Source organism: Oculina patagonica, chromosome 7, assembly GCF_052425735.1.
Source record: "Oculina patagonica isolate OP01 chromosome 7, crgOcupat, whole genome shotgun sequence".
Taxonomy (NCBI): domain Eukaryota; kingdom Metazoa; phylum Cnidaria; class Anthozoa; order Scleractinia; family Oculinidae; genus Oculina; species Oculina patagonica.
In genome coordinates, this window is record NC_135764.1 from 22,444,472 (window position 1) to 22,457,508 (window position 13,037).

General features: G+C 40.6%; 1 protein-coding gene across 1 annotated transcript in view; it reads left to right on the forward strand.

The window, feature by feature from the left end:
* The window catches only part of LOC144659869 (uncharacterized), a 54,959-nt gene that overhangs the window by 20,332 nt on the left and 21,590 nt on the right, over window positions 1-13,037 (forward strand). The window contains exons 12-20 of the mRNA XM_078520391.1: window positions 1,575-1,798; window positions 3,181-3,977; window positions 4,631-6,558; window positions 7,760-8,103; window positions 8,931-9,509; window positions 10,084-10,263; window positions 10,726-10,782; window positions 11,397-11,548; window positions 12,367-12,671. Coding sequence (XP_078376517.1) covers window positions 1,575-1,798; window positions 3,181-3,977; window positions 4,631-6,558; window positions 7,760-8,103; window positions 8,931-9,509; window positions 10,084-10,263; window positions 10,726-10,782; window positions 11,397-11,548; window positions 12,367-12,671 — 4,566 coding nt within the window. The remainder of the gene's footprint in view (window positions 1-1,574; window positions 1,799-3,180; window positions 3,978-4,630; window positions 6,559-7,759; window positions 8,104-8,930; window positions 9,510-10,083; window positions 10,264-10,725; window positions 10,783-11,396; window positions 11,549-12,366; window positions 12,672-13,037) is intronic.

The window sequence follows — 13,037 nt, forward strand, 5'->3', positions numbered from 1 at the left end:
CTTATCTCGGTTTTTGTAGCACTATTTCTAGTGACTAGGGGTATTCTTGCCTTTCCCCTCCCCCTTGGATGAGACACTCCAAGTCCATCGTATCTCCCAACATTCTGCGATGTTGCCTTGAAAAGTCGCCGGTGCCCATGCCATTTATACCCCTAGGTAGAGAGAGGCACTGTAGAAGTTTTGTGTCCCGGTCAAGAACAAAATGCAATGATCCCGGACCGCTCGATCAGTATTCCGACGCGCGAACCATTAATGAAGTAATCAAGTACCACGCGGTTTGGTTCGTGCGAAAGCTTTTGTCTTATACCGCAACTGTTTACTCTTACGCTGTGCTTTTATCGTAAATTGTATTCAATCACATTAACATTCAATCATAAGATTATGGCTGTCAGATCCAAGGTAAACACATTAACAGCTTACTGTAAATGACATCCATGCAATAATTGTTCATTTTTTTTTTACTACGATTTTAGCACGTTAGGTCGACACCGAACGCAATCCTTTTAAATCTTCTCGAATTTTGCCCATCTTTGCCCCTTTTGGCCTTTCTGTGTTTCTTTTGAGTTATTCTACAGTTTTAAGCTGTTATTGTGATATTTCAGTTAATTCTATGGCCAGTTGGTCAGTGCCAAAATTGCCTAAAATTGCGTGACATAGCCCATTTAACACTGCATTATTTTCCGGCTTTGGAAGTGCTTTTCCACCCTTTATCCTAGCTTAAATGAGGACACCAGTAGCTTGAATATAACATTAGTTTCGTTTCGATCTAGGATATTGAGAATCAGTAGTAAACAGTCAGCAATTTAGAAGTGTTTTCTTGTAGTCACTTATAGTCACATACCCTACTGAAACATCTGGTTCCATAGTAACAAAATGTCTGGTTTTACATAATAAAAAGACGTTTCTTGTTTTTAGTTAATAGTCTTCCACTCCTAAAATCGCGAAGATTTTCTTTTGTTTCTTGTGGTCTTAATTTCGTGCGAGAACATCTCGATTTTCCGACAATATCAACGGTAAAGTATAACCCAACTCGCTTTTTTGACTCGATTGCACGCTTTTTGTTTGCTGCAGTGGATTTTGGTGAGGTTTCATGCATTACAAAACGGTTGTTAATTTTACACAGTAGTTTTTTTTTATATTGTGCCAAACTAGCGAATATTGTAAGTGGTTCAGAGCTTTTGATTGCTATTTTAAACATTGTCTTTACTTGAGCTGGTATTTATTGCAAAGTACTTTTGCTAATTTGGTCTGTGGTGATTATCCTTGCGTTGTGGCTAGCTGCAATCAATGTTAAATTTCCTGTCATAGTATCATGAAAAAATCAAGAAATAAGTTAAATTTCCTTGACTAGTTCTATATATATATATTATAATATATTATATATTATATACTGTAAGGACAATTTGATTTGTTTAAAACTTTTCGAACTGACAAATCGCTATCATTTTATTCCAAATAAAATAGCTGGAATACCATTTACATTTAAATACCAGTTATTTGCTCTCATTTACCTCTTCCCTCCAATTTTATGGTAAGCAATTCAATCTTATTTTATTCTTTGCATTTCTTTTTAGACCTCGATGATCGACACCACGAAGTCATGGGAGCGGTGAAGTCACAACTAGAAACTTCCCATCAAGAAGACTTGAATGAACTCACCGCCAGCTTCCTGGCCGAGACTGCCATCAAGGTCGAGACTACCCGTCTGGAGACTGAGCAAGAGTGGCAAGAGAAGCTGGACGAATTGAAGGAAAAACACGAGCTTGAACTTCATACAATGGCAGAGAAGTTGACACAAGTGAGTGATGGCCTTAACTGGCTAGTATTCGTTTCTGGAAAAGCTAAATTTTGGCTTCATCATTCTCGTCCCCATAGCTCTTTCGTTTCTCTTAGCCGGCTGGGCCTTGGCACGAGAAAACGGGAAGCTCTGGGGACATAGGATTTCCAGTCCTAGATTCTAGGACTTCCGGTCTTCATTTATGCAGTCATGATGTTTCAAAACAATGTATGGGAGAGTAGTTACGTTTTTGTAAAGGTAAAGGTAAAGGTTATTTATTTTGTCAAAAGAAGGGGTGGTTGCCGCCCGGGCCAGGGGTGTTAAAAGGTTTTGGAAAAAATTTTAAAAAAATTTAAAAAAATATATTAAAAAAAAAAAAAAATTTTTTTATAATTTAAAAAATTAAAAAAAATATATAAAAAAAAAATAAAAAAAAAAAAAAAAAAAAAAAAAAAAAAATATAAAAAAAAATCCCTTTTTTTTTAGGGCTTCCGTTTAGGAATCCTTTGTTTCAAAAAGGCTAAGCCAAGCAAAAAACTCGAATTAATTCAAAAATCCTATGTCCCCAGAGCCCTTCGTTTTCTCGTGCCAAGGCAAGAGAAACGAAAGGGCTCTGGGGACGAGAATTTGGCTTCAGTGGAACCTCTTTAATACGGACACCAAAGAGAGCCGAGTGTCCGTATTAATTAGAGCAGTTTTCAATTGAGTGTCGTAAAACCAAAACCAAAGTAATCACTCTAGATAATCACAAAGGACACAGACAATCCAGTGAACCAATCAAAACTCGAAGCAAATACATGTAGCCGGCACGAAGCGCGGGAAAACGTGCGCGAGCGAGTCATGATTGGTTTTGGTTTTAGTTCTGATTGGCTGAGAAAGTGGCGCGAGATTTTTAAGCCAATCACTAAGCGTAGCAATGCAAAACCAAAGCAAACGCAATTAACTTTCGACACTCAAGTGAAAAGCGCTCTATTGAGGTAGATATAATATGAACTCTGGTTTCTTTGAAACGAAGTGAACTGTCCACAATATAAAGGTGTCTGTAGGGAGAGAATCGACTATAATTCATTCTTACGACATGGAGGAAAATACCTTAACACTTAGGGCGAGTAATTTTTGCATCACACAGCTCAACTTGACTTTATGCCGCGGATTTCTATTTTTCCTGTCCTTATCATCAGTTTGTATTAAATAGTATCACCAAAACTGGCGTGACTGGACCAAACCATCTTTTAAACCCGCTTGTATGTAACACAATCACCTAACAGCGTGACCGAGCCCCTGATATCACTTACTATGCAACAGAATCACCTTAATGAGCGTTACCTACCCAACGAATCGCTTTAAAAAAATTGTAACGTATCCTCTAAAAGAAATTTTCATTTGCTTTTTCTTTATTTTAGTACGAGAAAGACATTGATGACCTGAAGGAGAAACATGAACATGAACTAAGCGAAAAACTGTCCCAGCAGCAAGAACAATTTGAACAAATACGGGAAAAAGAGCTCCGAGAACTGACAGATAGACATCAGGAAAGCTTTGCTGAAGCAATAGAACTAGGCGAAACGGCCGCGAATGAAAAACATCAAAGTGAAATGAATGCTTTGCGAAACAAACTAATGGAGGAATTTCGAGAAAAAGTCGAAGAATTGGAGCAAAATCTCAACGAGCAGCACGCACAGGAATTAGAAGAACTTCGAGACGAGCTCGAAAAGGAAAGGTCGGAAGTCACTAACGAGGCTTTGGACGATGTAGGAAAGAAACATGCCGAGGAAATAGAGTTTATGAGAAACGAACAAGAACAACTTCTCGAGCAAGCTGCGGAAACGAGAAGGCGCATGGAGAAAATGCACGAAGAGGAGATTCAAGAGATTAACGAACAGGTCAAACGAGAACACGAAAAGTTGACGCGAATGAGAGAGGACTTGGAAGGCACTTACGACGGCACCGCTAAAGAGCATGCGCAACAGCTAGAAAGCTTGCGGGCGCAGCTAGATCAACAGCGCGGTGAACTGAAAGCGAAACATTTGTCGGAGCTGGAGAGCTTGAAGACGGAGTTTGAGAAGAGACTTGTTGAAGGCGATCAGAAGCACGCCGAGGAGGTTGAGAAGCTGAGGTCTGGCTTGGAGCAGGAGAAGATGGAGAGAGAGTTGGAGCATGTTCGAGAGCTGGAGAAATTAGCTGAAGACATGGAAAGAAGGTAGTGTATCATTAGTGTGATAATAAAGATAGGCTCAGCAACCAATTGGGAGCGATTTTCTTTCTCCATTGACAACCTTGGCCAAATCCTACAAGTGGAAACTTGAAGGTTGGTAAAGGGGGCATAGGCATTCTTTGAACAGGGTATGTAACGTGTAAAAGGAACGTAAAGAATGGCCTTCGTTCCTCTTGTTCTCCCTCCGTATTTTTCGTGGTTTTCTTCATTAAATTTCTTGTTCACGGACTAGAAATTAGCCTCCTACACAAACATTATTTTGCTCGTCACGCAATCTTAAATTGGAAGATGCGCAACGAGCCAAAAGAATGTCTGCGTAGGAGACTAGATCGGAACGTGAAAAAAGTCTTAAGACAATCGAGAGATGAATCGAAATCACTAGACAAACGAAACAAAACAAACAAGCAAATGCCTGCAAGCCAGTGCAAGTTTCCGCCCGTGCATATAATGTGCGAGGTATTTTAATTAACAATTATTTACCGAAGTGGAGGTGAATAGTACTTTGCTAATCACTTCCGAGTTAACCAATCAGTGCGCGCGAAAAGCACGATTCACTTGTGTGGTATATACTTATGATGCGTATTACCTTTATGCATTGCATAGATAAATAACTCGCTTGCATTGTTTTGTATCGTCAGGTACATCTCCAAGGAGCAACAACATGCAAGAGAAATAGGAGAACTGCAAACTGAACTGCTCAAAGTCAAAACTGAGATGGACAACAAACATTACAGCGAACTGGAAAGCACCGTCAAAGACCTCGGCGGGAGATACGAAGAAGACCTCGGAAAACTTGTGAAAGAGCTACAAGATAAACACGAGCAGGAAATTGAAAGTTTAAAACTTGATTTTGAAAAGACAAAAGAAAAAGAATTAGAAATCTGTAAGATGGATTTGAAAGAACAATTTGAGGACGAGATTCGATCGCTCAAGTCGCGCCATGAGATTGAAGTGGAAGATTTAAGGGGGCAGTACCAAGAAGAAAAACTGAAGGATTTTGCCAAGATGAGCGCCAAAATGGCCATGCAAAATGCACAGGCTTTGGAAAAGATGCGACTTAAACTTGCCGCTACGCACGAAAAAGAAATGGAAGAACTTAGAATGGAAAGTCAACAGGATTACGAAAGAACCGCACTTAGACTGTCTGCTCAGGTCGAATCGATGGAAATTGAACATCGAAAGGCAATACACCAGTTGAAAACGGATTTAAACGAAAAACATCAAAAGGAAATGGAAGATTTACGGCAGGAATTAAGCAACAAAGAAGAAGAGTTGCTGGATCTAAGCGAAAGCCACGAAAAAGAAGTCGAGACCTTAAAGCACAGACAGTATAGTGATTTATTAGATGAAGTGTCGAGTGTTAGAGCGGAGCTCGCTTTGCAAGCCGTGCAGAAGGTTGAAGAAGCGAAGTTAGAGATGGTGGAAGATAGTTCTAAAAAGGACGCTACTATTCAAGAGTATGAAGGAAAGATTCATGAGATTCTAGAACAACATGAGAAGCAGATTAATGACTTGAGCGAAGAGTATGAATCGCAGCTTAAGGAACTTAAAGAAGAACTTGAACTTTCTAAACAGTGGACGTCGGCAAAAGATGGCACCAGCGAGGAAGAATTATTTAAACAGTACGAGGCAAAACTTCAAGATATTAAGCAGCACTATGAAAGGGAAATTGGAGATTTGAAAGAATTTAGTCAATCAAAGGATGACGATCAGGAAGAAAATGAGAAGTACTTGGTGGAAGAGTTGGAAAAATGCCGTAAAGAAATCGACGATTTAGGAGCTAGACTAGAAACTGAGAGAGAGCAATTCAAAGACATTTACGAAAACATGAAAGTTTCACACGAAGAAGAGCTTTCGACTTTGAGAAGCGAGCTGGAAGCTCAACATCAACGAGATTTGGTCGAAACGAAAGAACTTTTTGCCGAGAACGTTGAGGCATTGAAAGAAGAACTCCTTGTCGCCTCGGATGAAGCAAAAGTGCAGCTTTTCACGGAAGAACTCGAGAAAAAGCATCAAGCTGAGCTGCAAGCTCAGAGGGAACAACTTGCTTCAGAACATCATAATGAAATGGAAGCCTTCAAAGAAGAGATAAGCGGAGAGGTTGAAGCGCTCAGGGAGCAAATGCTAGACTCGTCTGAGCAAGAAAAATATGACATTTTGAAAGAAAGCTTAGAGAAGGAGCACAAAATTCAAATGGACACTTTGAAAGAGCAGCTTGAAAAGGAAAACGAAGAGGAGATTTTAAAGCTTAAAGAAGCTTTTGCGAAGGCTTTAGAAACCGTACAAGCAGAGGAAAAAACTAGGGAAGAAAAGGCACCGCATTCCCAAGAAGTATTCGCCGAACAGCTCGAACAGGCGAAGCGACAGCTCGAAGCTGAGCACTTACAAGAGATGGAAAAACTCAAAGAGGATATGTTACATGAAGTAAAAACCCTTCAGGAGCAAGTTCAGCTAGCCGCTGATAATGATGTGGAAGCAACGAGAGCTCGTCTGCAGCAGGAAATGGATGAAATGAAAGACAGACTAGAGGAAAGGATGGCTGAGGAAAAATCACAACTTGTAGCAGGTTTGAAAATATTTTCTTATAAAGTTATTTTTAGCCATAGTGATAACTGGAAAAAAATGGAAGAAGAAAAGTGAACAAAAATGTTCGATCCTGATTTGAAGAAAGTGTTGAAAAATGTTTTTTTTTTTTGCCAAAAACGAACAAATTTCTGTTATTTACATTGAGAGGTTTGTTTGTTTGTTTGTTTCTGTGTAAATAATCAACTTCAAAATATCTTTTGCCACAAATTTATTTTTACATACTTATCAGACTCAAATTGAAAGAAAAAACTTGGAAAAACTTCGGAAAAACTTGTGATAAAAGAAAACCTCAAATCTTGCAGAAACTGTTTTTCACTGAATGTTCCATATAGATTTGTTCTGCGTTTGGTTTGCCCCAGTTGAAAATGGTAGCCAAACAGCTTATTTTTCATGATCTCGTGAAAAGCTTTTTATCATTTGTGTGAAACAAAAAGTCATTTGTTTGTATATTATCATTTATGTGCAATCGATTCCTTTTCAATGTTCCTCCCTAGGGACGCCATTATTTCCGCAATTCAATAAATAATTGCGGTACATTTGTTTTCTATCGTTGCGGGAAATTACAATGATAAAGGTGTTTTCAGCATCTCCATAATTACATTTTAAATACGATTCATTTTAGCAGTAAACATGCGTACATTTTAACGACACGAATTTATCGGCGTTTTCTCTGTCTGCTTCGAAAATGTTGGTTTTTACAAAGTCAAACGAGGGATGTGTAGCCTTGCTGGAAACCACATGAACGAAGGAACTTTGGAATTCTGTACTTGTAGTATTTTGGAATGCATCGACGCCCGTATTGCGTCCATTTCGCTTGCCTCAGAGGTTTTGATCGGCGATTGAATCAACGACGGTTTTGCAAAATTTCTCGAGTCGATCCAAAACGAAAGAGTTCAACCAAAGATGGCGGGAATCTTGACTTTGTAGCGACTCCGGTTCCGAGGTGAAACTGTTGACCATTTTTACGTATTTTGGATTTTTACGCGCTGTTGTGCTGTCTGATCTCTTGTGAAGGACATTTTCATTCGATTGTTGAAACCGTGAACATTCTTCAAGGCTTGTTCACCGTTGTTTTTTAAATCCACTTCGAGATCGATTTTCGTAACTGTTACGATTACTCAGAGAAATAAGAAGCAACGGTTGTTTTAATTCTTCTAAAGTTGATGCTTCGTTTTCCACAGAACACCAAGCGGCCATGGCGCAAGCTCGACATGAACAGGACACCCAGCATCTTAGCGACCTCGACGCTCTTCAAAAGAAGCACGATGCTGAAATGAAGGCTCTACAAATGCGATTTAACGAAGAACTGGCCGCCGAGAGACAAAAGCTCGGAGAAGAGAAGGAGATTGATCTCGCTCGGCTACAAGACGCGCTCAGTGGCAGCCTGAGCGAGCAACAGGAGCTGCAGTTACAAATGTTGAAGGAGCAACATGATCACGAACTTGAGGCTGTCCGAGAGGAACTGGTGCGAACTCACATGGAAAAGTTCACTGAGATGACGGGTCGATTAGAAGCGGAACACGAGGTTTGTTTATTTCTTTTTGTGACAATTGCGCTGTAATCACTTTGAACGGGCCCTACATTTATTTTGGCTTTAATCCTGATAATTTTGACACTTTGTCACAAAGAAGTTTGAATAGTAACTAGGCTCTGAGATCGCCCCCCCCCCCCCCCCTCCCCGCAGCGCTACAGTCAGAAAAGGCAATCACAGAGAACTCTCGTGGTCATCCTACATGACAAAATTGACTTAACTTTTACAATAATAAACCCGATTTGGGAACTTTGCCCGTGACGTATGTTCTTCAATGTCTTCGCCTTTTTTAAAGTATTTAAACCAGGTTAAAACCGATTTTGTTCGTGTGAGGGCCTTGTTTAAAGAAATATTTTAAAAGAATATTCCATACTGTATTAATCACTTTCTTTATATCATATAAAGAAAGTGATTAATACAGTATGGAATATTCTTTTCTATGACTGCATCGAGGCAAGCGTGGCCGAGTGGTTGAGGGCGCTGTTGTTGTAATCCGGAGGTCCCCGGTTCGGGACCTGCCCTTGCCACTGGCGGGATTTGTTTCTCGGTCGTCCCGTGTTCAAATCTAAAATATTTGTTTCCTCTGTTTCAGTGGCATGCCTGTAAACTAGCTATCTCGTAGAGATATGAAACTAAGTGCATGACCACTATAAACAACATTTATTAATTTTATTTATTTTTATTTATTTATAGCTCTCTAACTTCTGTTCATTGTCTTTCTAAGCAAAGACGCTTTGCGTGCCTATATTTCATAGTAACGCACATATCATCAGCTGCCTTTACAAATCTAATTAATTTTACCTTTGTCTTCCTATTCTAAGGCCGATCTCGAAAGAATGAGAGATTTTACACGCGAGGAAATGTCTCAGAAATTCCAAACGGAACTGGAAGAAGCCAAAGAGGTCGCCCGGTACGAGCTGGAACAAGAACATCTGGAAAACCTTCGACAGCTCGAGGCAAGCCTGGGACAAAAGCACGCGGAACAACTTCGCGGATTGGCTGAATTGCAACAGAAGCACGTGGAGGAAATTCACATCCTCAAGGCTGGTCACGTGGCGGAAGTAGAACGCCTCAAGAACGAGGTTGCGCAGGCGTACAGCGACCAGCTTTCCGCTGTAAGTCTAGACGCCGAGCGAGAAGTTTCCCAGGTAAAAGAGGAGTTGGACGTGGCTCACAGCAAGGAGATTGACGCGTTTAAAGAAGCGCTTGAGAGAGAGAAATCGCGCGTGTTGGCGTTAGAGGCGGTACAGGCCAGCATGCAGACCGCGCATCATGACATCGTGCAACGTATGCAGGAGAACTTTGAAAAGGAAATGGATAGTTTACAGAGCAATGTGGACTCTGCACACGGCGAACAGGTGCAGGAGTTACAGAGTTTACTCGAGGAGAGACACAAGAGGGTAAGGTGTTGTTCTTGTTTTGCAGTGAAACTACGGGGTTTTCTATAAGTTTAAGGAAACAACTAAACCCCATTGACAGTCTTGTTTCCAGAGATTTAGCAACTGTAGGCCAATAAAATGGGTTTGGGTAAACATGTTTTCAGTTAGTAATTATGCACTACAAAAGAAAATCTGTTCAAGCGTTAATATATTTTTGATGACAGTATGGAAAATCATAATCGTATGAAACGACCAATCAGAGACACTAACCGGATTTCAACCTTGTTCCCAGTCCCTCTCTTCTTCCCACTGGTTCCAGGCGCTAACCGTACCCTGGGAACGAGGAGAGATAGGACTGTTTTCTTCAGGCTAGATTTGGATAAAAAAAAATGCGAAAAGTAAGGTGTAGTTTTTGTTCAGCAACTTGGCTTGGCGAAAAAAAAGAAAACTCCTCCAGATCCTTTTTGGGGCTCGTCAGGCAACGCACATTTGCTCAAACGTGACAGTATGTTGCGTGACAATCCAACTCTAAGTAAAAAAAGTTTGATCCTGTGTTGTTCTTGTTTTTCACTTTGTTTGCGCTTAACATTGGTAGGAGTTGGAGCGTGTCAAGTCCGATCTAGCTGCCGCCGAAGAAAAGGCTGCAGCGATTGAAGCCCAGCAGGCCAAGAGTCTCGAAGAACTCGAGAGTCAGTTCCGTCAAGAGATGGAGACGTTGCAGGAGTACCTTAAAACTCAGGAGAAGGAATTTTTGGCTGAAATCGAAAGTACTAAGGTAGCTTACTGTTTCTGTGCTTTTCGAGCAGGGAAAGGTGTTCTTGGTAAATCGTTTTTAAAGACCCGAGATTTTCTGATTCTTTGGGCCGATTAAACAATAACCTGCGATCAGGCGTTATTTTTCTCGAGTCGGTGTAGTAGAAAAAAAAAAAGAAAGCCTTTTCGCAGGTTAATTAAACAAGCGAAGTTTAGACCATCCGTTCAACCATCCGCGAGGCTTATCGCACGAAGTCTTCACGCAGTCGTTAAATTAAAAAAATCCGTTACTGGTCAATTCCTGAACACTGTTCCCGCGGATCGCTGTTGTTTTGACTGAAATGCGTGACAAAAGAAATGTCTTACTCTTCAGCGTTTCTGCTAATGTGGTGAACGATCTCATATTCCCCCTGTTAGAATTTTTATAACTGTTGTTATGTTGATTGAATTGTATGAGTTGTTTTGTTTTAACCCATTTTCGTAGGATGAGAATGAAAAACTGGTCAATAAGCTTCAGGAGAAACAGTCCCTACTAAACGAGGTGTGTGTTTGATTTGCAGTTTAACGTTGGTAGGACTTAGCTTGTTTTATACCCGGGATTATTGCTAATTTGTCAGTGGTTGAAATTGAATAGGCGGTAATGAAATGAATGAACCCCCTGCTTGTATTGCTGTTAAATTTTAATGAGGTGCTTGAGATTGGTCAAGAAGTGCTATAATAATCTTTACGCTAATCTTCAAGTTTCGTTCGGGTTTATTTTTTCTGTATTTGTTGATATACCAATCTTCTGAAAAAAATTTATTTATAACTGCCAGGGAGGCGTACCTGCGAATACTTAAAGGGGTTTCGTCTCGGGGACTTCGCAGATTTTTGGTTTAGACTGTTCTGAAATTAGTGGTAGGCAACCTAACCCATTAAAAACATTATCTTTGAACGTCTAAAGAAAGATATAACCTTAATTTGCAGATAGAAATCGAGCCGGCTACAGCAAACAACTTAAAAAGTTAAGCCTAATTTTTCAAATTGCAATCCATTTCCATCGAGTCATGTGCAGTTTAAACATCTGGGAAAATCTGAGACAATAATTCATATCTCAGTTTGTCAGAACATCACACTAGTTTCTTTTGAGATAACGTTTTGTTTTCTACCTTGCAGATGGAGGCTGAACAAGCTCGTCTTCAAAATGATCTGCAGCGCCAGTCAGATAATTATAACTTGATTTTAACACGGCGTGACAGAGAGCATCAGGAAGAGGATAATCTCGCTACCATGCTCCGCTCGGACGTGGAACGCCTGGCAGCAGAGAGGTAGGGACACTGTGTAATTAGGTATATTTAGCTTGCGAACCCGAGCACACTTCATTTCCTTAAATGTCGACGGCAAATGCTTTGGATAGCCAGCTATATCTGATTTTCTTTGTAATAGTAATTGAGCTGAGTGGAGTACAATTCAGGGAGTAATCGGGCGAGTAATCTTAAAGTCGGCCGAGCGCGCAGCGCGAGGACGATTTTAAATTACAAGCACAATTACTAAGCTTGTTGTACAAGTATTCGCCTAGTATATATCGCCTCTATTCAGTTGTCCTAAGGAATTCCATCACTGTTTTACCAAAAACAGGAATAAAGTTGTCTTGTAAGATCTGCGAAGGAAGTTTAAATTCTGCGTAATAAGGAACGAACTATGTGGAACTAGCCTACAGTTTTCGGTAGCGATGTAGCGATTCGCGTTTGCTTTGGTTTTGCTTTAAATACTACATTTAGTGATTGGTTAAAAAAAAAACCGCCACTTTCTCTACCAATCAGAAAGATGTAAAACCAAAACCAATCGTGACTCGCTTACACACGCTTTCCCGCTTTTTGTGACAGCTACAGTTTTGATTGGTTCACTGGATTGTCTGTGTGGTTTAAGATTAGCCATAGTGATCACTTTTGTTTTGGTTTTACGGCCTCAATAAAGAACGTTAAAACGCGAGTCATGATAGTGCATCAACTTACAAATTCTCCTTTTAAGCTTCCTAACACTTGTTATAGTGTTAGCTGGAAGAATTTACTGTATATAAAGAGGTTTGAAGTTGTTCAATTAATTCATCTTATCCAAACCAAGCTGCTTCCTTTCTTTTTGCTAGAAATGGGTTGCAACGAGCAAATGAACGGCTTCTAAAACTCCTCTCGGACGTTGTTAAACAAGCAGCATCGACAGAGGAAACCATTAATAAACAGCTAGAGGACCTTATACAGGACACGAGCCAAAACGAGGACCAGCTCACGCAGTGGCCCATACAGGACTTAGAATCGGGTACCTTGCACGAGTCCCAGCTTCCAACGGACTCGATTCGTCGCCCCGAAGGCTCCCTTCCTCCAGGATTAATGACGTCAACACCTGCTGCTGGGCCCAGTGCTCCCGCGGTCAATTTTGCAACCCCAGCTGGAGGTTAGAAGGTTTCTATTGGTAATGTAGCTATGTACAGTCTACTGCAGCCACGTAATTCGTGGAAAGGGTTGAGTAGAAGAAAAATCAGGCCTGTCTTAGACGCGTTACAAAAGACTAAGATATTCCACCGTACCGAAAGATGGCGACCGGTACCATAACCTATAATTCCTAGCGCTCGAAAACCCTAAAATTGCTCATAAAAAAGCACAGAAAAGCTCCAAAATCTTCAAATCCTGCATGCATAATATTGTAAGTACCAGGACGTATTTCGCGGAAACATGGCTCTCTTTGGCTTTGTAGGGTTCGCATTAGCCTCCCACGCAGTCGTTACACGATCGCCCATAAGAACGACTGCGTGGGAGGCTA